The 23569-nt window shown below is 41.7% G+C and overlaps 1 protein-coding gene across 1 annotated transcript; it reads left to right on the top strand.

Annotated features, from left to right (window-relative positions):
* The first annotated feature begins 8589 nt into the window (after nt 1-8589).
* On the top strand, nt 8590-22271 carry CPOX (coproporphyrinogen oxidase). Its single transcript, XM_036243312.1, has 7 exons — nt 8590-9237; nt 11296-11439; nt 11683-11793; nt 13590-13731; nt 14563-14781; nt 19023-19127; nt 20913-22271. The coding sequence occupies exons 1-7, from the start codon at nt 8718-8720 to the stop codon at nt 20998-21000; spliced, it is 1329 nt and encodes a 442-aa protein (XP_036099205.1). The 5' UTR covers nt 8590-8717; the 3' UTR covers nt 21001-22271.
* The last annotated feature ends 1298 nt before the right edge of the window (nt 22272-23569 follow it).

The raw sequence follows: 23569 nt of genomic DNA, 5'->3' as shown, positions 1-23569 counted from the left end.
TAAGCACTGGATATTTCAAGAATGCCACTTAATGAAATAATACAATTTTTACAGAGATGCTGCTAATTCAGTCGAGAACATTGTTTTCTTTCCTTCAAGATTCTTCATGGTAGAGACCTCTAAATTATAGCTCTAGACAATTACTTCAAAACTAAGTACCAGCAGTCCTTGCATTGCATGGTTTCAATATTTACAAATTTAAGTGTTACCATTGTTTAGTTAAATATCATCAATTCCTCAACAACACAGTTCAAATTTCAGTTACCACATTATGTAACTGGGGGGTAACTGCATCAAATGCAAACTTTGTGCTAGGTCTTCGTCCACACAGCAGTGCATCAACAACAGGTGCACATCACGTTCACTGATCGATCGCGCGACTTTGTTCAAAGCGTACAGAGAGTGAAGTCTGGAGCTATGTTGCTTCCTTGTTTACCAGCGACAAACCCACCATGTTTTTAGAAAAATGGATAACTGAAAGAGGTAATGGACCAACAAAGATGAAAATGCAGCAAAGAAACAAAAAGTCTAACAGTGGAAGTGAAATTCTAATCAAATATAGATGGAATTCTAGAAGAAATGGCTGACCACGGAAATGTCATCACTGCCATATTTTTAAGTTTCTCCAGAGAAATAGAGCTAACAGGATGTGTGTGTGTGTGTGTGTGTGTGTGTGTGTGTTTGGAGAGAGAGAGAGAGAGAGAATGGGAGGGAGAGGGAAAGAGAAAAGGAGAGGGGGGTGGGGAGAGAGAGAGTTGTTTTAAGAAATTGACTCACGTGTTTCTGGAGACTGCCAAGTCCAAATTCTGCAAAGTGGGCAAGCAGGCTGGAGACCTAGGGAAAAGCTGAAAAGTGCAAGGTCTGGCCAAGTATCTGGGCACCATGGCCCAACCAAGTTGATACATAAATTTAAACATCATAGGAATTTAGTGGAGGAGAACTCACGTAAATGAAGAAAGGGGTTATGACAAGCCAGATAAAGATGTCCCAAAGGAAGTTATGATGGTAAAAACAAAGAAACAAAGCTTCATATTAAAGGAACTCAGAATTCTTCCTAACATTTAAAGCACAAAGGATAAAATGTTGGAAGCTAAGTCAAACACAGAAACAAGCATGATGGTTCACTAAGGCAGACAGAAGATGCTCTGTCTGCATCGTACATTATACAATAATAAGAGGAAGGCAAGCACTGTTCAAACTATTTTTGATCAGAAAAAATAAATAAAATGCTTTAAGTCTGAATGTTTCAAATTCTTTTAATGGCAGTGTATTGAATTAATATTAGTTTTGATATTTTTTTCAGTTTTGACAGAAATTTTTTTTTTTTTTTTTTTTTTTTTAATCCTCACCCGAGGACATTTTTCCATTTTTTGAACAGATAGAGTGGGAGGGAGAGAGAGGAAGGGAGAGAGAGAGAGAAACATCGACGTGAAGGGACACATCGAGTGGCTGCCACCCGCACGACCAACCAGGGCCGGGGACAAACTGCAACCGAAGTACGCGCCCTTAGCGGGAACCGAACCCGGGTCTCTCAGGACCGCAGGCCGATGCTCTAACCGCTGAGCCAAACTGGCCAGGGCTTGACAGAAATTTTAAAGATCACAGAACAATCAAAATTATTTCACATTGACTATTAAGATTGATTTGTCTGATTTCAGTTTGCATGGTCATTTTTATGGTTCTTAAGTACCATGCAAAGTGGGGACCACCTATATAATATTTCATTTAAAGAGGTCATCTGGCAGCTCAAGGAAACTCTCTGTTTCGAGGAGAATGGGAGAAGGGTGGTAACTTCTTTGTGTACCCTAAATTCCTAGTAAGGTGTCGGTGTTTAAAAATTATTGGTTTCATTGTTTTAGTGGACAATGACTCTGGGTTGGATGAAGAACAATGGATTAATGTTTTTTTTTTGTTTTTTTTATCCTCACCTGAGGACACCTTTCCATTTTTTGTTCAGGTAGAGTGGGAGGGAGAGAGAGGAAGAGGTAGAGAGAGAGAAACAGTGATGTGGAAGGGACACATCACGACCCTGCCACCACACGACCAACCAGGGCTGGGGACAAACTGCAACCGAAGTACGTGCCCTTAGCGGGAACCGAACCCAGGTCTCTCTGGACCGCAGGCCGATGCTCTAACCACTGAGCCAAACCGGCCAGGGTTAATGGTTTTTTTTTTTTTTATTTGTTTTTTTTATATAAATTTTGTATTTATTTTTTTGTTACAGATATTTTACCTTTTTTACCCCATTGGCACCCCCCTCCCCACCCCACCCCCGCCCCGGCCCCGGCTTAGTTGTCCATGTCCATTGGTCATGCATACATGCATATAACTTCTGTGGTTTATCTCCTCCCACCCCCCCCCTCTTCTGAGGGATGTCAGTCTGTGCCCTACTTACAATAGATTAATGTTAAGAGAACATTAGAAACAAGGTCTGTACTTGGTCTACGCCTAATCTGCTAAAGCTAGGCTTCGGTTTCTGGATCCATCACATGAGGGTAATATAGTGGTCCTATATACTATGGGGCTGATATGAACACAACACATAGGGAGTGCTAAATAAATGCCTATGAAAAGAATGACCCAGGACTCAGTCTGACCAAGAATAGTTAGCCTCACAAAGTTCTCATAACCCTTTGATGACAGGTGAGGCTAGGATGACAAGTCTACCTGCGTGCTGGTTGGGATGAGGGTGAGGACAGGGGCAAATATTTGGAGCAAGAAAGACAGGTCCCTTTAAGGTACATACATACATACATATATTTGAACCAAACATATTTAATCCTTTGCCCCAGTCATAATTCCCGCTTCCCTTGACCTATGTGTTCTCGAAATGGAGGCTGAATGGGTCAATGTGGGGGGCGGGGGTGGAGTCAAGAAACAAATCTTAGGTCTGGCTATGCGGTTTCCTCATGGTGTATAGTCTTGCCTTTTTATGTTGTCTCACTCTTTATCGGAAAAAAAATAAAAGATTCATCTTATAACTGCCCACCCCGAGCTACCATTTCTCTATATATTCTGTCAATTTTGACGTAGCTGCCACCTCATCCAGTTCTCTAAGTTCTTGTTTCCAAGGCAGCCCGTGACTTCCTGATTTCCCGAGTCCAGTAGTCAGCACTTAGGTTTTCTGATCAGAGAGTGCAGCTCTCTGTGTGCTGACCACATTGTCCTCCTTGAGACCCTCTTCCCCCAGGCTTCTGAGACACAGCACCAAAGGCCCTAAGACTTCTTGTTTCCCTTGTCCCTAAATGTCTCTTGGTGCCCTGACTTCTGAATTTGAGCCCTTTATTCTTTTGCTCTAAAAGTTCTTCTGTGAACATTCATCATTCCAGCTGTGGATATCTTACAAATATACCTTTCAACCCTCCCCCCTCTCTGGACCCACATTTCAATTTATACAGCCCACCAGCATCTTAAGTTCAATTGTGCTTTCCCTTTCTCTGCATTATTCAATCTCATCACTTCTAGAAGGTCCTGGTCTTAGCTAAACAGTTAGACATGGGAGAGAAGGTCACTCTAGATAGATACAGAAAACAAAGGGAACTCATTCTTGACTCCTAAGTTCATAAAGATGTTGATATGGGTTTAAGTTAAAAGGTTTTAAATGTGTATTTTCCAAAAAGAATATTCTAGTCCACCAGATGAGATGAATATTCCATGCCACGAGTGAAAGCAACTTTCATCTCTTCTGAAATATCCGCGGTTGCAAGCACCATGAAATCATCATGGAGACAGGCACCCAGGGGCAATGGTAAATGTCTGTCTGATGAGGACTGTTCTCTACAGTAGCCCATTGTTCCTTGATTGCTTAACAGAAGGAACATCTGCACGCATCCCAACACCTTATTCTCAACATTTTCCTAAATGACCCCTCTTTTCAGTTGATCCAAGACTTTCTTGGGCCTCCTAGAATGGATGTTGAGAGCACAGTAAAACCAGGAAGCCCCTGTATCCAGGCAAATGGACAACTGGACAGATTTTGGCTGTCTGGTGGAAACAACTCTTTTAATAACTATCTGGATCAAATAACGATCTTTGTTACCTCTTGTTATCCCTATATTTCTAGTTCTTCATTCTGAATTTCATATCTCTGTTAATCTAAGACCCATAGGTAAATACTCTGGAATAATCTTCAAAAAATTTTTTCTATAGTGGGCCTCTATGAAATTATCTGCTCACTATATTTCCCATTTCTTTTAAGAAATAACATTCCATAATCACTACCACCCTCCCTAACACTAATTATAGTGAGAGGTCCCCATGTTCTAACATGATACCATCCACCCCCTATCCCTGGGCATTGTTGATTTGTTCTAGGGTGGGCATGTGAACCAAGATGGAATAGCCCAGCCAATGTGGCTCAGTGGTTGAGCCTTGACCCATGCACCAAGAGGCTGCTGGTTCGATTTCCGGTCAGGGCACATGCCCAGGTTGTGGGCCCAATTCCCAGTGAGGGGCATGCAGGAGGAGGCCAATCGATGTTCTTCTCTCTCTTGAATGTTTCTATCTCTCTCTCTCTCCCTTCCTCTCTTTCTCAATCAATAAAGAAAAAAAAAATTTTTTAAAGATGGAATAATTAGAGTATTAGGAAGACTTAAGGTGCAAGAAAACCTGATGAACAGTACCTTAATTTATTTTTTTTCCCATATAACAAGAACTCCAAAGGTAGGCAGCCTGGGGCTGGAGCATCTGCTCAAGGCTGTCATCAAGACCCAGGCTCCTTTTATCTTACTGCTCTACAAACTTTTTCGTGGAACTTTCGTAATCTTGGTTACAGAATGGTTGCTGGAGCTCCAGATAACACACACACATTACTGGAGGGAGGAATCACCGCGGGCTAAAGGCAGAGAAGGTAAAGCACTAAAGGGGCAGTTATGACAACTCTTTCATAAAATGTTTCCAGAATATTTGGGTGTTATATACACCTGTATGAAAAACTAATTTTAAAAGTACTTCAGTTAATAAAAAGGCAAGGTAGCAACACCAGAGTGAATTGGCTATTAAAGTACATTTAATTTTTAAAACCAAGGATGTCACCAACTATTTTAATGATCTATGTAAACATTTGCCTCTAAAGGCCTAAAAGCTTAAAATAAAAATTCCAGCACAAAAATAGAGTAAAAATCTCAAAAAATCCACTTTTTGCTAATCTCACTACCACCAACCTCACCACCACCCTCATTAGAATTTCTGATAAATTGTCAGAAGTGTGCCAAGGCGTACATATGTGTTTGGCAATACTTTGTTCTTAATTAGCATGAGTTTCTGTATCTAGCCAAAAGTAACTGAACCGAGTCACTGTGATAATGTATTTCTTAAGTATGACTTTGAAAATTTGAGAATTGATGAAAATAGTACAATTTAGTAAAGTTAGTGGGTATAAGTGAGTGTGAGTGTGTGAGTGTGTGTGTGTGTGTGTGTGTGTGTGTGTGTGTTTAGAAGGCAGTAAAGCTATCAGAGGGCAGTCAGAGCCCTTTTATAATTCCCTCTGGAAAAGGGCAGATTCATATACCATCAGCAGGCCCAAAATCAGTTATGTTCAACAGAGCTTTGAAGAATAGGGGAGGGGTAAAGTTCATAAGAATTCTGAGAAGGATGTATAGTTTGAAAAGTGATACTTAATATACCTGTACCTCCTGAATTTGTATAAGGCTATTCAGATTCTTTTTGGCTGGTAGGGTCACATAGAACATAAAGCATTGTAGGAAATTGGGTTCAAAAAATGATGAGAATCCCTACCTTTCACCTTGTGTTTTACAACTTACTGTAAACTTTTTCTTTGTCCCCACTAGCTTTCTGATGCTTTAAATAGCTTGAATAGGGGAGGCTTTCTATTCTCTATTGACAAATTAGGCTTGAAAACAAGTATCATTTTGTAGACAATTTGAACCCCCAGGAAGTGTGATTTAAACTTATAATAACCAGGATGTAAAGGTCTTTCTTAAGCATAACATTATAAAATGAAGGTAGGGAGAGTGGTGGAAGCCAGGAGAGGAAATAAGAGAGGTCCTTTGCACAGAGAGGCTAAGGATGGGGAGGGATGAAAACCTGGAAACTAATACAGAGTTGGCTCAAGATTAGCCTATATGACTGGACAAACATTCATCACAGCCTCGCCTGCTTGTCTTTTACTAACTTTATGGGTAGCCTCTTAATCAGAGCAATAAGAAAAGGGGTTCTTAAAAATGGGCCAGATATGCCCTGGCTGGGTAGCTCAGTTGGTTAGTGTTGTCCTGATACAACAAGGTTGCAGGTTGATCCCTGGTCAGGGCACATACAAGAAGCAATCAATGAATGCATAAATAAGTAGAGCAACAAATTCATGTTTTACTTTCTCTCTTCCTTCTTCTCTCTCTAAAATCGATCTATCTATCTTCTATCATTTTTTTTTTCCAGAGAGGTTTCTTCTTAATGAGATTCCTGTTATCACCAGGCCTAGTCAAACCTCACCACAGGCATCTAGAAGAGGCAAACAATACTTCCTAGAGTAGTAGTTCTTACCTTTCCTTTCCTCCCCCAACTCAGCTTCCCAGCAAACCACACTATGGCAGAAAGCTTCCCCTAAAATAGTTTATTCACCTGTTAATCTAGGCCCTGGCATGCTTTATCTGGTTTTGCTGCTTTTCTGGGCCTGAAGGCCTAGATGTTATCTCTAGGAAGGAAAGGTGGGGGAGGGAGGTCCATACACCTGACCCTTGACCAGTGACGTGCAGGGTAGGAAAGGTTGCCTTAAGGGGAGGTCTCGCCCTGCAATTGTCCACTGCTAGGCAACTGGGCCTTTCCTCACTGGTGACCTTGTGTACCTGGCTCATGGTCCTTGCTCTGCTCAGGTCTAACTGCCTACCACAGAACTGTAACATCAAGTTGATCCCAGAAAGTATTCCTAGGATTCTTAGGATCCTTTCGCTAGCTTTTTATTTTTTATTAATTAATTAATTAATTTTTGTTACAGATGTTTCTCCTTTTTCCCCCACTGATTCTCCCCTTCCTTCCCCCCCCCCCCCGCCCTGTCCCCAGCTTTGTTGTCCATTGTTCATGCATATATGCATATAAGTTCTGTGGTTTATCTCTCCCCCACCACCCCCTCTTCTGGGGATTGTCAGTCTGTACCCCACTTCCACGTTTCTGGGACTACCCCATTCCTCAGACTGTTATGTCCATTATATTCCACAAATAAGTGAGATCATATAATACTTGTCTTTCTCTGTTTGGCTTGTTTCGCTTAGGATAATACTTTCCAGGTTTCTACATGTCATCAAAGGATAAGAGATCTTTCTTCCTTACAACTGCATAGTACTCCATTGTGTATATGTACCACTGCTTTTTTATCCATTCATCTACTGATGGACACTTGGGCTGTTTCCAGATCTTAGCTATTGTAAATAGTGCTGCTACAAAAATGGGGGTGCATATATTCTTTCTGATTGGTGTTTCAGGCTTCTTAGGGTATATTCCTAGAAGTGGGATCACTGGATCAAATGGAAGTTCAATTTTTAATTTTTTGAGGTAACACCATATTATTTTCCATAGTGGCTGCACCAGTCTGCATTCCCACCAGCAGTGTACTAGAGTCCCCTTTTCTCCACACCCTCACCAACACTTGTTGTTTGATGATTTGTTGATGGCAGCCATTCTGACAAGTGTGAGGTGATACCTCATTGTTGTTTTAATTTTTATCTCTCTGATGATTAGTGATGTTGAGCATTTCTTCATATGTCTCTTAGCCATTTGTATGTCCTGTTTGGAGAGGACATCTGCCCATTTTTGAATTGGGTTCTTTGTTTTCCTTCTGTTGAGTTATATGAGCACTCTATATATATTGGAAATTAACCCCTTATCTGATATATCATTGGTAATTATGCTCTCCCATACAGTGGATTGCCTTTCCATTTTGATGATTGTATCTTTTGCTGTGTAGAAGCTTTTGAATTTGATGTAGTCCCATGCGTTCATTTTTTCCTTTGTTGCTGTTGCCTTAGGTGATGTATCAGTGAAAATTCTGCTGTGTATGATGTTTAAAATTTTGTTGCCTACAGTTTCTTCTAGGATTTTTATGGATTCATGTGTCACATTTAAGTCTTTTATCCATTTTGAGTTTATTCTTGTGTATGGTATAAGTTGATGGTCTCCTTTCACTAGCTTATTAGACTTCCTTCAGAAACTCGCCCTCGGGCAAGGAGTTTCCCAGGCTGCACCCCCAACAATCCTACAAGTTCCACAAACTCTGAGGTACTAGAACCAGGGACCAAGGGGCCTTCTATAGGTAATAAGAGCTACGATATCCAATGCTGTTTGAAAATGTAGGTCTAGCAGGGTCTCTGGCCATATTTCTGTCCAAGGCCCAGCCCTACTTTGTCTTCTCCCTGTGGCTGACTGAACAGCATACCAAGGCTGTAGGTAACTTACAAGAAAGCCTCTTTCAGCTCTGCCTACACCCCACTGTGCTGACAGCCAGCTCTCCTCCCTACGGTCACACCCTGGCGAGGAAGGTGGATTCTTATCTCCAACCGGCAGCCCTGCAGGCGGCGATAGGAGCCGGGACTACAGCTCCCACAATCCCCCGCACGCTCGCCCGCCCGCCCGCCGGGCCGCACGACGAGGTAGTAGCTCTTCTTCGCCCCAGGTTCCCTGCTCCTGCGCGGTTCGTGGGCTCGGGGTCCCGCGGACTCAGGGGCCGACCTCCGGGACGCGGGCACCGCCCAGGGTGACAGTGCGGGGACATGGCCTTGCCCCTGGGCAGGCTGAGCGCGGGCCCCTGCTGGCGCGTGGCCCGGGGCGGCTGCGGAGAGCTGCGCGCTTGGTCCCGGCGCCGCACGGCCGGATGCATCTGCCGGGCCCCTGGCACGGCCGGCGCCGAGCCAAGCCGCGGGCTGGGGCACCGCGCGGCGGCGGGAGGCGGCCCCCGGCTGGGGACCGGGCTGGCCGCGGCGCTGGCGGGGCTGGCAGGGCTGGCCGCCGCCGCCTTCGGGCACGTGGAGCGGGCGGAGATGGTGCCCAAGGGCTCGGGGGTGCGGAGCCCCTCGCCGGGGAGGCCGGAGGAGGAGGACGAGCTGGCCCGCCGTTGCAGCTGCTTCATGGCCTCGCCTGTGACCGACCTGCGCGAGCTGCGGAGGAGGCCGGGCGACATGAAGACCAAGATGGAGCTGCTGATCATGGAGACCCAGGCCCAGGTGTGCCAGGCGCTGGCACAGGTTGATGGGGGAGCCCGCTTCTCTGTGGACCGGTGGGAGAGGAAGGAAGGTGAGGAGGTCGGCGCGTAGCGGGAGTTGAAGACAGGCAAAGGGGCTTGGACATAGGTTGCCGGCAGAAAATGCCTCAGAATAGGGAGTGGGAGTAGGAGAAGGGTACCTGCTAGAGTAAAAGAGCGTCAAAAAGATTGACACTTCAACCCACTTCTTGCAGGTGTGGAACCAGATCTGCCACTCTAGTACTGGACGCTTCAAAATCTTTGCAGTTTTATAATGGCATCTTGCATAGAAGTCTTGGGGTTAGTTTAGCCAACAAGCGTAGATGCACAAATTTGTAAGTGAACATAGATTTCCCCCCCGTTTCATCTCTTTCTCTTGGTGCATTTGTACTTCCCTTCCTTTGGAGATGGAAAGACAAACTCGGTTCCTCTTTGTTAAGTGTTAGCCAGACTCCCCCAGCTACGGGTGTCATTGTATAGCTTTCCCAAGTTGCACAAGAAAGACTTGATTGGCTTGTCAGTAGTTCTACAAAAATGCACCAGTCTGATTTCCTGCTAGGACAGTCTTTCCTGCCAATGGCGAATGCCTCGGTATTACAACCTAGTTCTCCTTCCTTTCCCTTCCCTTCCCCTTCTCCTTCCCTTCCCTTCCCTTCCCCTTCCCTTCCCCTTCCCTTCCCTTCCCTTCCCTTCCTTCCTTCCTCTTTTCTTTTTCTTTTTCTTTTCTTTTTCTTTTCTTTTTCTTTTTCTTTTTCTTGTTTTTATTGACTCTTTAGAGAGAGGAAGGGAGGGAGGGAGAGAAACATCCATGTGAGAGTTACATCCATGGGCCGCCTCTTGCACGCCCCCTACCGGGGATGGAGCCTGCAACCCAGGCATACGTCCTGACCTGGAATCAAACCTGGACCTCTCAGTCCATAGGGCATGGCTTAGTCCACTGAGCAACACCCCAGGATTACTACCCAGTTCTTATATAGTCATGACCTTTTTATTACTTATACAGTGAAACCCCACACTTTGGTCATAAACTTGAAGGATTTCTGACTTTTCTGCAGCAACATCTCATCAACTGATTTTGGGCTATGATACTGCCACCTTTGTAATTAAGTGAAGTTAAAAGTGGTTTTCATAGTGTTTTACATCTTGTAATGTTTTCAAGTGGAGACCCTTGAACTAGGACACAAGACCTCAAGTACTGGACTAGCTGCGTGACCTTCAGAAGTTAGTTAACTCTTTTGTGTGTGTGCCTGTTTCCTTAGCTATGAAATAATATATGAGGGTATTGTAAAGATTAAATGAGATAAATATATGTAAGTGCTTAAAATATTGTCTGATACATAGAAAGCACTGAGAAAGCGCTGGCCCCTTGCCAGCTGTGTGTTCTTGGAGAAGGTGTTTTGCCTCTTTGTGCCTCATTTTTCTTATTTGAAATATACAATTGTACTGGATCATCTTATGTCCCATCCAGCTCAAAAAAAGTTTTAGAAATAAAACAAGCCAAAAATGAACTTTATTAAATAGTTGCTCTCGTGGTAACTCCAACATCTTAAAAAACAAACAAACCAGCTACTAATAGTAAAGCTTATATACCTAAATGTTACTGTGTCTCACGCAGGTTAGGGTTCTAAATCCCCTAAGTGATCCAGTATCTACTGTTTTTCAATTGCCTGTAAACAAAATTAAAAGGCAAACACTGAGGGGGAAGAAAAAAAACAATTGAAACAATATGGAGCTCTTCAATTCGGTATTAGAACCGTCTTCAAACATACCCATTCCTGTTTTTAACCTTAGCTTTCTCTCATATATCATAACCAAAGCAGTAGTATTTGGAGGGAAAATATTCCAGTGATTTATTTGAAATGACAGCATAAAAATGTAGAAAAACTATTCAGTTCGGTGATTTGGGGAGATAATATTGCCTGTGATCAGTAGCAAATGTCATAAAGCTAAGTTAACTATCTAATTTTATTGTACCTGAAAATGATAAATATACAGATATTATAGAAAATAGAGGGGGGAAATAACTCGTAATCTCACCACCTCATGCAAGGGTTGTTTTCAGTTTTGCACTTTGTTTTCATGCTCTCCTCATTGTACACTTCTATAAACAGGAGGTGGTGGCATCAGCTGTGTTCTTCAAGATGGGCGTGTTTTTGAAAAGGCCGGGGTGAGCGTTTCTGTCGTTCATGGAAATCTTTCTGAGGAAGCAGCAAAGCAGATGAGAAACAGAGGGAAAAATCTGAAGACTAAAGATGGTAAACCAATCTCAACAGCATTTAATAGTTGACAAGTTTTATTTGTAAAATAAATACTGCTTCTGTAAAAGGCCATTTGGGTGCATATGCCTGATAAACATGTTCACCATTACTTTTTAAAAATTATATTTTAAAAGACAAATGAAAAAGCAGCTTTTAAAAATTGATCCAGAAACAACGTTGGAGTTACTGTGTGTCAAGCCAGGTGTTTGGGGGCAGCTCACTATGTGTTTTCCTTTCCAGGTAAATTGCCGTTTTCTGCTATGGGTGTGAGCTCCGTTATACACCCCAAGAATCCACATGCTCCTACTGTCCATTTCAACTTCAGATACTTTGAAGTAGAAGAAGCTGATGGTAAGTGTGTCTGGAGCTGTGGAAAGTACTACTGTGCAAAATGTGCATTTTAAAACAGGTTAGAGGGCATATCATAATATTGAGAAAGAATAAATACAGTCTTAACTAAGTTTTTCAGGAGGCATGTGATAGCTTATTCCTTGGCAGGTGTGATGGATTGTGTACTGGACATGAAAAGTGAAAATGGTATTGGCTGGGCTCTGATCTCTTGCATATTTCCTCCAACACAGAAGGAATGCTTTTTTTTATCCTCACTTGAGGATATTTTTACATTAATCTTCAGATAGAGCTGGAGGAAGAGAGAGAGGGAGAGAGAGAAACATTGATGTGAGAGAGACACATTGATTGATTACCACCTGCACAACCCCAACCAGGGCTGGGGATGAACCGCAAACATGGTATGTGCCCTTGGCCGCAATAGATCCTGGGAATCTTTGGACTGTGGGCAACGCTCTTACCGCTGAGCCATACCGGCCAGGGTGAAGGAATGCTTTTTTAAAAAGATATGTTTTCATTGATTTTTTTTAGAGAGAGAAGAAGGGAGAAAGATATAGAAACATCCTTCATGCCCCCTTCATGCCCCCTACTGGGGATCAAGCCCGCAACCCAGGCAATGTGCCCTTACCAGGAATCAAACTGGGACCTCTCAGTTCATGGAAGGACACTCAATCCACTGAGCCACACTGGCTGGGCTAGAAAGAATGATTTAGTGAATCTGAACTTAAAGTGCTTGCAGAGTTCTTTGCAAATATAAACTAATTATATCCAAAGGAAAACCTCGTGTGCAAGGTTAAATTTAAATTGAGAACTTGCTTTTGGAAAATATGTACCATGTGCATAGCTTTGCTAGTCACCAGTGCATTGTGGGGTGCGGCCGATCTTGCCTCACTATGCACGTGTAGTTTCAGCCTCGGGCTTCCATTAGCTGGGCCAGCTCTTACCTCCTGTAAGAACACCTGTGCAATGACACACTGCTCCTATTGTGTCTCTGCAGGTGATTGCATTTAACGTTGGTGTATTTAACTTTTCACTTTGAAGCCACTTAGTTTGATTCAATCTTTTAATGTTTAAAAAAATTGGTAACTGATATTGACAACCTCTAGACCTAACTAAGCACATGAATGGTAAGTTGTCTCCCCCAGCAAGTGTTTTTTGTATCCTTTCTAGAGAACAGGGAAGACGGTGGCAATGTTCTTAATACAGGGAGCATAAGACTCTCCTCTTTTGTTTTGTTTTAAATAAACTAGAGATGCCTGGGATAGAGATTTGCTTTTTTTTTTGGTTTCTTAATTGTGACCAGCAGAGGCATTTTAAGCTTCTCATATGACTTTAAAACCAACTACCTGGTCCACCTATGTGGTGTTTAATCATTCTCTGCCAGGTGTATCATTTCCCTGCCTGGTTCTACTCTTTCAGTTTTTAATTTCCTATTTCCTCTTTTTTCCTGCCCAGCTAGGCCTTATGGGCCATTCAGGGCTAAATTCAGTTGAATTTTTTAAAATTGATTTGAGGGGCGGGGTGGGCAGGCGAGCGGTGGGGTGGAGTGGAAAAACATTTTGTTGTTCCAGTTATTTATGCATTCATTGGTTGATTCCTGACCAGACATCGAACCCACAACCTTGGTATATCTAAATAACCCATCTACCCAGCCAGGGCCCAGTTGAATGTTTTTTGATTGTCACCCATTTCATGCTTAATGAAGTAAGCCAATAAATTGACTTTGCTAATACTGTGAGTAGTGTGATGTGTCTCAAAGTCCAGAGTCGAAGTCACATTTACATGTCTTGATTTGGTAGGTAACAAGCATTGGTGGTTCGGTGGGGGAACTGACCTCACTCCCACGTACTTGAACCGAGAGGACGCTGTCCATTTTCACAGAACTCTAAAGGAGGCTTGTGACCGGCACGGCCCAGATCTCTACCCTAAATTCAAAAAATGGTAGGTAAAGGTATTGAACTTGTCAGGATACCTAAAGTATATTCTGTTCCTTACTAAATATCTTTTTCAGTTTATGAAGGTTGAACTGTCTTTTTACCCACCAGAAGTGGGATACCAGTTTTAAGTGGTTTTCATAAGTCATTGACCTAGGAATATTTGAATGTCTGCAATAAAAATTGGGTGGCAGCATATTCTTTGATTCCAAATGATTTAGAATATAAATGTTAAGGTGATTTATGCTTGCAGATCCATGGCTCTTTAATCCTCTGGTGGGATAGTAAACCCTCTTCCCAGATGGGAAGTGTGTTGCCGTGGGAATGGATGAGGGCACAGGAAAGGCTGGAGAACTGTTGGGACTGATGCCAGTGTCCCAGAGGTTTAGACAAGGAGAAAAGTGGAATTGGACACTCTGTGAAAGAAACTCTAATTAGAGAAAAGAAACAAGAGTGGGGGGGTCTGGTAGATGCGAGATGAGTCCAGACACAAATTGCTTCTGAGGGCAATAGCGTCACTTGCTTCAAGAAATATGGTATTAACCTGAGGCTGTTTGTTTCTCTTTTCATTAAAGGTCTTAGAGTCCATATGCTTTAGCTAGACATGTATTAAATTGCCTGCTTGCTTTGCAGATAAAAGTAAAAGCATATTCGACATCGGTGCTAACTGCCGGACATTCATCTAAAGCCCTAGCTGTGTTTTCCTAGGTGGACAGAGAGGAACGACACTGCTGGCATTAGTCGAGGATAATACTCAAAGATGAAACACTCACGTTGATTTTCACGCCTTTGTTTTCCCCCCCTCTGATCTCTGATTTGGCCTTGCTCTGTTTTTCAGGTGTGATGATTACTTTTTTATACCCCATCGTGGGGAGCGGAGGGGCATCGGGGGTATCTTTTTTGATGACCTTGACTCTCCATCCAAGGAGGAGGTGTTTCACTTTGTGCAGAGCTGTGCCCAGGCTGTTGTTCCTTCTTATATTCCTCTTGTGAAAAAGCACTGTGATGACTCCTTCACCCCTCAGGAGAAGCTGTGGCAGCAGCTCCGGAGAGGACGGTGAGTGAGGAGCAGAAGCAGAATAAACCAGCTCATTGTGTAGCGGGTGGGGGAGAAGGGGAGCAGCTGTAGTAATAGTGGGTGGTGTGTTGTCTGGGGCAGATACTTTGTCAGAGTTGTGTTAGGACTCACCCTACTCTCTTTTCATAACTAGAGGGATAGTGAATGAGTAAGTACTTGCTGCATTTAACTCAGCTGATTTCTTTTGGTCTTCAAGCAGTACCCTCTGGCTTTATGCCAAGATAATGGGTATCATTTAATGGTTTTGCTGCTTTGTAAATTTGGAATCACACCTTTTTTTGTTTATCATTAAGGGTTCATGGAAGTGTTTTTTAATTTATTTTTTTATTCTCACCTGAGGATATTTTTTCATTTATTGCCAGACAGAGTAGAAGGGGAGAGAGAGAGAGCGGGAGATAGAGAGAGACACATTGATTGGTTGCCTCCCGCATGACCCCAACTGAGGCCGGGGACCTAATCGAAACCAAGGTACATGCCCTTGACTGGAATCGAACCCATGACCCTTTAGTCTGCGAGCCAATGCTCTAACCGCTGAGCCAAACCGGCCAGGGCTGGAAGTGGTTTTAATGAAAACAATCATTTTAGAACTCATTTACACTTAATGATGATACTTACTAATTATGGAGCCCTTACTGTGTGTCTACCAGTTTGCATCTGATTTTCTCCACAAACCTGTGAGATTGGCGTAAGCCTCATTATCATTTTATAGATGATAAAACGTATTCTCAGAAAACAAGTTCCTTGCCCAGGATTACACAGCTGGTAAATGAAAGATCCCAGATGTGGGGCCAGGTTATGACTTCAAGTCTTGCAGTCTTTCCCATTCATGAAGGAAGGGTTTGAAGCAGGTTTGTGTTTCTTACGACACTCACCTTAGCCACCTGCTCTGTATGTTGAGCTTGGTGAGCTCACTTGTGTGATTGTCGTGAGATGGTCTTCAGCTGGGATATACTTGTGCCTCAGCCTCAAACTATCCACTGCTCTGGCTCACATGCGTTTCTCATCGCCGTCTTAATTGCATATATAGAGCTCCATGCTATAAAATTGATGTTCTCATTTGTGTTCCTTCTGTCTCAGGCATGTGAAGCTTTGGGTACTTAAGGAGATAAGGGTGGTGCCCGGAAAAGGTCAACTTAAATAACATTCCAAGTCTAAAGATAAATGCTTATGATTATCCTTCCTTATGGCCGCCTGTGCTGTCTGGTCTCCATTTATAAACATGGGAAAATGAGAGTTAGCTTTTCTTCTTAGAAATTTCTTAAACAGTGGTTGGGACTTGTTTTTGTTGTTGTTCCTATGCTTTCTCAAATACACCTTTACTTCTCCTTTCTTTTTTCACTTGACCTTTATCATGTGCTCCCTAAGCTAGGCTCTGCTAGCGACAGAAGTGAGCATAACATGGATCTGTGAAAACAGCTTCCTCAGAGTTCAGTGGAGAAGGTATACATACGAGGATAAATACGAAAGAAAATGAAATGCTGCAGAAACTAAAGCATTTTAGTTCTGCCTAAGATCTCATGTGCAAAACTGGCAGGTTTTGTGAATACTAATGAGGTGAAGTCTTTAAAACTTCTTAGACGTAGGAATAACGTATTTGTTTCGTTTTTCATTCTTTGTTTTTATTATCTAGTGACAAGATATTTTGACGTTTCATTGGTATATATCATTGCATGTTGTGTGTTTTTTGAGTTAGAAGTGTGGGGCGTTAGATTCATTTTCTGTGGTGTGGTGGGTGGCTGTTCAAGGGGGAGCCTCCTTCCACCACCCTTATCTCTGGGAAGATGCCTAGCTCCTCTGCAGTTGTCAGCACTGCTTGTCTTGCAGGGCATTTACAGCCCTATCTCTCTCCCTCAGAGGTTGCCCTTCCCCACCTCCTCCACCCCAGAAAGAGTTTCCCCTGCAGTGGGCGGGCTGCTTCCCTTTTGACTTTACAGTCTCTTATATGTAAACTCGTTTAGTTTCTTGTCCTCAGTTACTACCATTCTTTCCCCAGACCTTGAATATCAGTTCAAGTCTTATAGTCCCTCCCCTCCCCCCAGCCCCCTAGGGGAACAGAGACTAAAGATCTTCACCTCACTGTTGTTTTGTTGTATTTTGAGAAAGAGAAATAGGATAAACTTTAGGCATCAGTTAAATTGAAGGGAATTCAAGTCCATAGTTCACAGGTAGCTCAGAGAGGATTAATGTATAGAAAGATCAGATCTCAGCAAAACCTGGTGGGGGTCAGGGGCTAAGGTAGGGAAAGGGGCATCACTCACTCAGGAAAGGAAAGCAGCGGGATCCGCAGAGAGCCCATCCAGGGAGCTCCTTACAAGGTCTTTCACAAAGGCATCGGGACTCTTGAGAGAAACAGCCATTCCTTGAATGCCATGTTTCGAAAAGGTTGCTTCAGACCGGGGTGGAAAAGGGCCGAGAGACTGAAATTCTTTTCTGTGGTCTTAGAGGGGAAGAAGTTAAGATTCACTTAAATTATATTTTGAAATAGGCATAAGGTATTAAATAGTATGCAAAATTCAGTCAATGATAAAAAAAAAATGGTGAGGATTAGAAAGGGATTCATGGATATCATTTATTTAAATTTTCTTAGAGCCTTTGGCAAATTTCCACACACAAGAGTGCTTTCTCAAAACTGAAGTACCCTGGATTCTAGAAGGTATTTTCTTCCATGTGTGATTAAAGACAGTAGCCAGTGGATAAAAAAGAATATCTGAGGAAGTTTAGACTAAGAGTTCTGACTAAATTGAGAAATGATCTGAAAAGGACACTACTCATTGACATTTTCAAATTTATGGATCATTATAAATTCCTTTGGGTAGTAGAACTTATTTTTTGAAATTGGGCAGTGAAAGGTCTGAGCTGGCGGGAGATCACGTCCACAACATAAGGCCAATGTAGAGCAAAATGGCTTTATTGCATGTGCCTGGGGGCAGGTGGGCTGAACCGAAAAGGGTTCAGCCTCGAATAACAGATGGGGTGTAGGTTATATACTCTGCTCTCAGCTTCCGGCAGTTTTTGCTGGTGTACTCTGCCTGGCCCGTTGTCCACTTTGCTTTGGACTGGTCTGGTATCCTGTCCTGCATCTGCTGGGTGATTCATTGTCTTGTGGATATTCCAGATAATCCTTATCCATACTCAACAGAAGGCTGAGCAGAGGTCATGCAAGCAACACATTCTTACAGTTTCTGCCTTTTGCAAGCTTTTACGTTTACCCTTTAAAACGTTACTAACCCTTTTAGGGAGAAGAAACCCTTTTATAGAGGATCCCATGACGTTAAAGGCAATCACAGAATTTTAAGTTAGACAGAGTTTAGATCTGACTCTGGCAGTTAATGGAACACCAATGTGCTAAACCAAGTTTACGTTGATGTTAAGGATATTTTTCTAAAAGATAAAATTGAGCACTGCTACTCGACCAGTACCTTCTATTATGATTGCCATGAATCTGTAGGAAAGCTGATTTTTATCACCGTTTGTTAATGCTATTTAACTACTTCAATAAAAGGAAATATCTAGAATATATTAATAGATTGCTATTGCTCTGGCCAGTGGGCTCAGTGGTTAGAGCACTGGGCCATGCACCGATAGATCATGGGTTCAATTCCTGCTCAAAGGCACATACCTGGGTTGCAGGTTCCATCCCTGGCCCTGGTTGGGGCTCGTGCAGGAGGCATCCAATCCATTTGTTTCTTTGACATCTATGTCTGTCTGTCTCTCTCTTCCCCCACCTCCCTTCCCATTCTCTGGGAAAAAAATCCTCTGGTGAAGATTAACCAAAAAAACGAGAGAGAGAAATAGATTGCTGTTATCTGCATTTGGCCTTTTAATTACAAGATTGTTACCCTGTGTTAGTACACGTGGGTCACAGGCACTGAAATGGAGTCTTTGGCTCTGCACTCTGGGGGAGGGCCGGAGGAGCCTTGCATTTCTTTTCATGATTATGCCTTCGTGATTGTTTGTGTTTGTTCTCTTTATCTACTGGAGAACAACCTTCTTATTTTATAACTGCTTTGTGTTGGCGAATCTATATTCTGTTGTTTGTTGAATAGACTACCCCTTTATTTATGCCTGTCCAGATGGAGAAAACTTAACTGACTGTAGACTTGTGCCAGTTCCAGCTAGTTGGGGGTGGGGGGAAGCCCCCCTTTACGTATTCATGATGGGCTACTCTTCAGGAAGATTTTGCTCAGCGCCCTTACTGTTGTTCGATGTCTTTATGTCAGGTATGTGGAATTTAATCTGCTGTATGATCGGGGTACAAAGTTTGGCCTCTTCACTCCGGGATCCAGGATCGAAAGCATCTTGATGTCTTTACCTCTGACTGCCCGGTAAGAATTACTCATCATAATAATTATTCCCCCAGCCCCAGCCCCCAACCCCACCAGACATGAACATTAACACTGCAAATGTCTTACCCAAAGACTTCACTGGTTTTGACTGTGCTGATTTTATAAGAAAAGCATAGTCAGATAATTCAGGAATGTCAAAGTTGGTATTTTAAGGGGTGTCAGGATGAATGATTCAGCTTCGTGTGTGAGAGCAGGGGAAAGATTGAGGGAGTGAAGGATATAGGGGGATGATCGTGTCTTGGGCCAGATTAACCTTCTCTAGTTGGTAGTTTTCTAGGAAGAGCTATTTATTTGAAGATATCAGCTTTAAAACTTAATTTTATTAGAAATTATTGCACTTGTGGGGAGATGTCTTACTGTCCAGTATGAAGTGTTAAGCTTGTTTGAAGTATGAGGGGTCATTTCAGCTGCACGCATTCTCTCTGCTTCCCATACTGCTGTGGTGAGCCAGCTTCCTGGAGGTTACTTGGATCTGTGCAGGGAATTTTACAGACATATATTTATAACAGTATTAGTAGGTTAATAAAGATCTACAGTTGACTTTGTTGCCTTTAAGAAAATGAGAATGATATGTGTCTAGACTGAAATAGAATAGATCAGAAAAGAAAACAAGATCACCACTGTTGTTTTGTAAGAGCTAGAATCTTTCTTTCTTCATGAGTTTAAATGTCCAGATAAGAATGGACTACTGGATGCCTTTGACAGTCCACCTTGCATCATTCTGCTGTTCTGATCTAGCCTGTGAGATCGGTACCCTCTGTGGTTGTCACTGCCTTTACATGGCATGGGCTCTGTCCTTGTTTAACTATTGTTTGGGGATCTCATGCCCTTGGCTAGAAGATCATGCACATCACTGTTAGGTATTCCTGCTGCTCTAGACATGAGATGTGAATGAAAAGTAGAGGTGAGTTCTTAAGGTCTCCGGTAGTTGGCCTGATCACTGCTGACCCCTAATTATAATGCACGTTCCAAGCAGATGTGGGCAGATTAGAAATCACTCCTTTGCTCAGTTGTATAGCATGAACGCAATAGGTCACTCTTAGCTTCTTATGTCTGTACCAGGGTCTGCAAACTTAAGGCTGCAGGACAAATCCAAGTCCACTTGTGGATGTGCTTTTGTACAGCCCTTGAGCTAAGAATGGATTTTACATTTTATAAAGGATTTATTAAAAACCAGAGACTATGCAAGAGAGCACATGTGGCCCCACAAAGCCTAAAGTATTTATTTTGCGGCTCTTTACAGGAAAAGTTTGCGAACCCCTTGACTAGACCAGCATTTGCCAGACTTCATACTGTAGCTTAACCATTTTGACCATATTTGTATATTATCTGATGTATTGTTTAATTTTATAGTCCTATTTTTTCTGAGAGAGAATTTATTCAAAAAGGCAAACCAATGTTGTTGCCATAAATAGAAACTAACACAAAATAAATGTGTAAGTGTGAAGCTAAAAAGAGTTTGCCCATGGATCATCTCAGGTTCTACACTTTACAAAACCCTGGTTTGTAGTAAAAGTGCAGTTTGGTTCTGGGATATTAGTATTAGCCAAAGTGTGCACAGGAATTAAGAAACTTCATTTCTTTAGCAACAAGTATTTTTAAAAAGCCTAGTGGGTAAAAGGCATGTTAGGCACAGTGGAGAAAAAGGTATGAGACATTTTTTAGTCTTTTAGAATTTTATTTTTCATTTATCTTAAGAGGTATGTGTATGGTTTATTATTTTTTTATTATGACATGTTTTGCTTCTGTTTTGGGTATACACAGATGGGAGTACATGCATTCACCCTCAGAGAACTCCAAAGAAGCTGAAATTCTGGAAGTTCTGCGCCATCCAAGGGACTGGGTGCATTGATGGAGGTGACGCCTCATCCGGGGGTTTGGGGACACAACATGTGCCCCCGTTCCACTGGCCAGCACCGTTGCCACTGCATGGCAATTAGTTCCCTGTGTCTTGAGCCCCAGTCTTCACTCTGGAGCCTGTCTCCCTGGCAGGTGGTGAAATGGGTTTTAAGCACCACAGGTTTCTGTTGGGTGTCGCTGGTGATGGGCGGTGCGATGGCAGCTTGTCAGAGCCGATTGGTTGATACTAGTCTTATTTATGCTTTTAGAATCCTTTTATATGACTAGTTTACAAAATGTGACATTGGATTTCCTGTATTGAGTTAAGAGAATCTTAAGTATTTTCATTTTTATCAGGGAACTTCTCATGTTATTTTTATTTCTTTTAATTTTAGTTTCTACTACAAAAATCTGTCATGGGATAAATTTATTTTCATTAATTCAGTGAAGTTGAGCGTATTAGTAATTTTAGAAAGCAACATGAAATGAAGATAAAACTTGTCATTACTGAAGTTTCTTTAAACATAATGTTTGTTTTTATGTATCTTGATGTAGAAATCATAATGTAAAATACTCACTTTTTTATAATGATAGGTATTTAGAAACACTTGAAATTTTCTTAATCTCTACATATGTTACAATTGATTACCTGTGTTTGTTAATTCTACATCACTGGTATTTAAATAAGGGGCATCTAATTTGTCATTTTGATTTTTATAGAACTAGAATTTGTTAATGTTGGGATTCTCTACACTTTTGAATGTAAAATCTTATAACCATAGATTCTGATATTTAAAAATTTCTATTCCAGATAGTTCTGTATGGAGACTTAAACTAAAAACAATCCTGGGGGTGTTAATGAATATAGGAAATGTTTCTCATTTGGTGATACTTTCCTTCTTTAATTAAAGCAAACTTAACAACTGTTATGAGTGTGAGAAGCATGTAGGCATTTGATAAATATATTTTTCTCATAAGATGGACTAGTTGAAATTGTCCTATTTTTAAATCAGAGATTCTGCAACTCATATTTTTTGCTTTTAAGAGAAATTCACAACAAAATTCCAAATACGGCTTCTTTGTTCACATGATAATATGAATGTATGTGTTTTTAATCCATAATATATTGAAGTTTGTAAGGACTAGAATCTTCCTACATACGATTAAGCATCATCTTGGAACACATGGAATGTATGTGACTGTGTGACTCTTTAGGTCTGGAAAACGTATGAATTCGTCAATTGTCTTAAAACAGATCTGATTAAATTTTATTATGAAATATGACAAATGTTTATATTTTTCACTTTTTCTCAGGTTAGTTTACACAGGGAAGACAAATATTTCTTAGTTCTTAAACCATAGATTTTCATTCCTAAGTATCTTGTCCCTAAAAAGGATAAGTTCTGCACTCATATTTTCATGACATCTTTATTCACAATAGCCAATAATAGAAATAACACAAATGCCCATCAGCAAGTGAATGGACAAAAAAACTGTGGTATATCCATGTGTTAAAATATTACTTAGTAACGAGAAGGCACGACTTGATAAACCCAACAACATGGATGAATGTTAAAAAAGCGTAATGCCAAGTGGAAGAAGCCAGACACAAAAGAGCATCACTGTATAACTACATTATATGCAAACCTAGAAAAGTCAAAGCTCTAACTACAGAAAACAGATTAGTGGCTGCTGGGGGCTGGTGCTAGGGCTGGAACATGGATTGTAAAAGGGAGCAAAGGAATATTTTGAGGTGATGGAAATGTTCCAAATACTGATTTGTGTCAGTGATTACCGCACTGCATACATATATCAATACTTCACACTTAAGATCATGGAATTTTATTGTGTATATAATTTATACTTCAACAATGCTGATTAAATTAAAAACCCATCATAGGCATGTAGGAATGAATGTTCAAATAAACCTCAGTTTACCTTTTACAATAAAAAGTCCTTTTATCCTGTAGATCTGCTAGCATATTTAGTTGTGTTTAGGGCTATTGGGGTCTGGGCGTTGGACTAACATAAAATTTCAAAATTTTTCTGTGCATATCAGTTTTTCATACCCTTCAATGTATTTCTCTTACAGATGAGATGGGGGTAGGAGGGGATAACATAATTGCAAAGCTATTGGAAAAAAGATCATTCTGCTGTTATTCAAAGTACATTTCTCTTTCACAATTGTACTGATGTCTATTCTGAGTCTACTAGAGGCCCAGGGTGCACTTCCAAATTACCTGAATACCCAGAATACCCGAGTGCTGCTGTCTTTCATATGCCCATTAGTAGTCATAGGGATGGTAATTTGGGGGGAGGGATGGAAATGCTTTGGAGCACATTTCTAATCACTGCTTTCAGTATGCTTGCCTTCCCACCTATTGAAGTCTGTTTGAAACAGAAAACTTTTGCATGCTAATGAGCCCCAGATTAGAAGGCCTAACAATGTGATTTTTTTTTAAAAAATCTTCACCTGAAGATTTCCATTTATTTTCAGACAGAGTGGGAAGGAGGCAGAGAGAGAGAGAGAAACATCGATGTGAGAGACACATCGACTGGTTGCCTCCCACACGACCGAACCA

This window comes from Molossus molossus, unplaced genomic scaffold (genome assembly GCF_014108415.1).
Source record: "Molossus molossus isolate mMolMol1 unplaced genomic scaffold, mMolMol1.p scaffold_m16_p_5, whole genome shotgun sequence".
In the NCBI taxonomy this organism is placed as follows: Eukaryota; Metazoa; Chordata; class Mammalia; order Chiroptera; family Molossidae; genus Molossus; species Molossus molossus.
This window is presented reverse-complemented; position numbering and strand designations above follow the sequence as displayed.

Excerpts from the sequence above, each read along its gene's own strand:
- CPOX (XM_036243312.1), top strand. The coding sequence starts at position 8,718 with ATGGCCTTGCCCCTGGGCAGGCTGAGCGCGGGCCCCTGCTGGCGCGTG. Across the intron at positions 11,794-13,589 it reads TGAAGTAGAAGAAGCTGATG|GTAACAAGCATTGGTGGTTC; the intron begins GTAAGTGTGTCT and ends TTGATTTGGTAG. Across the intron at positions 19,128-20,912 it reads TCTTTACCTCTGACTGCCCG|ATGGGAGTACATGCATTCAC; the intron begins GTAAGAATTACT and ends GGGTATACACAG.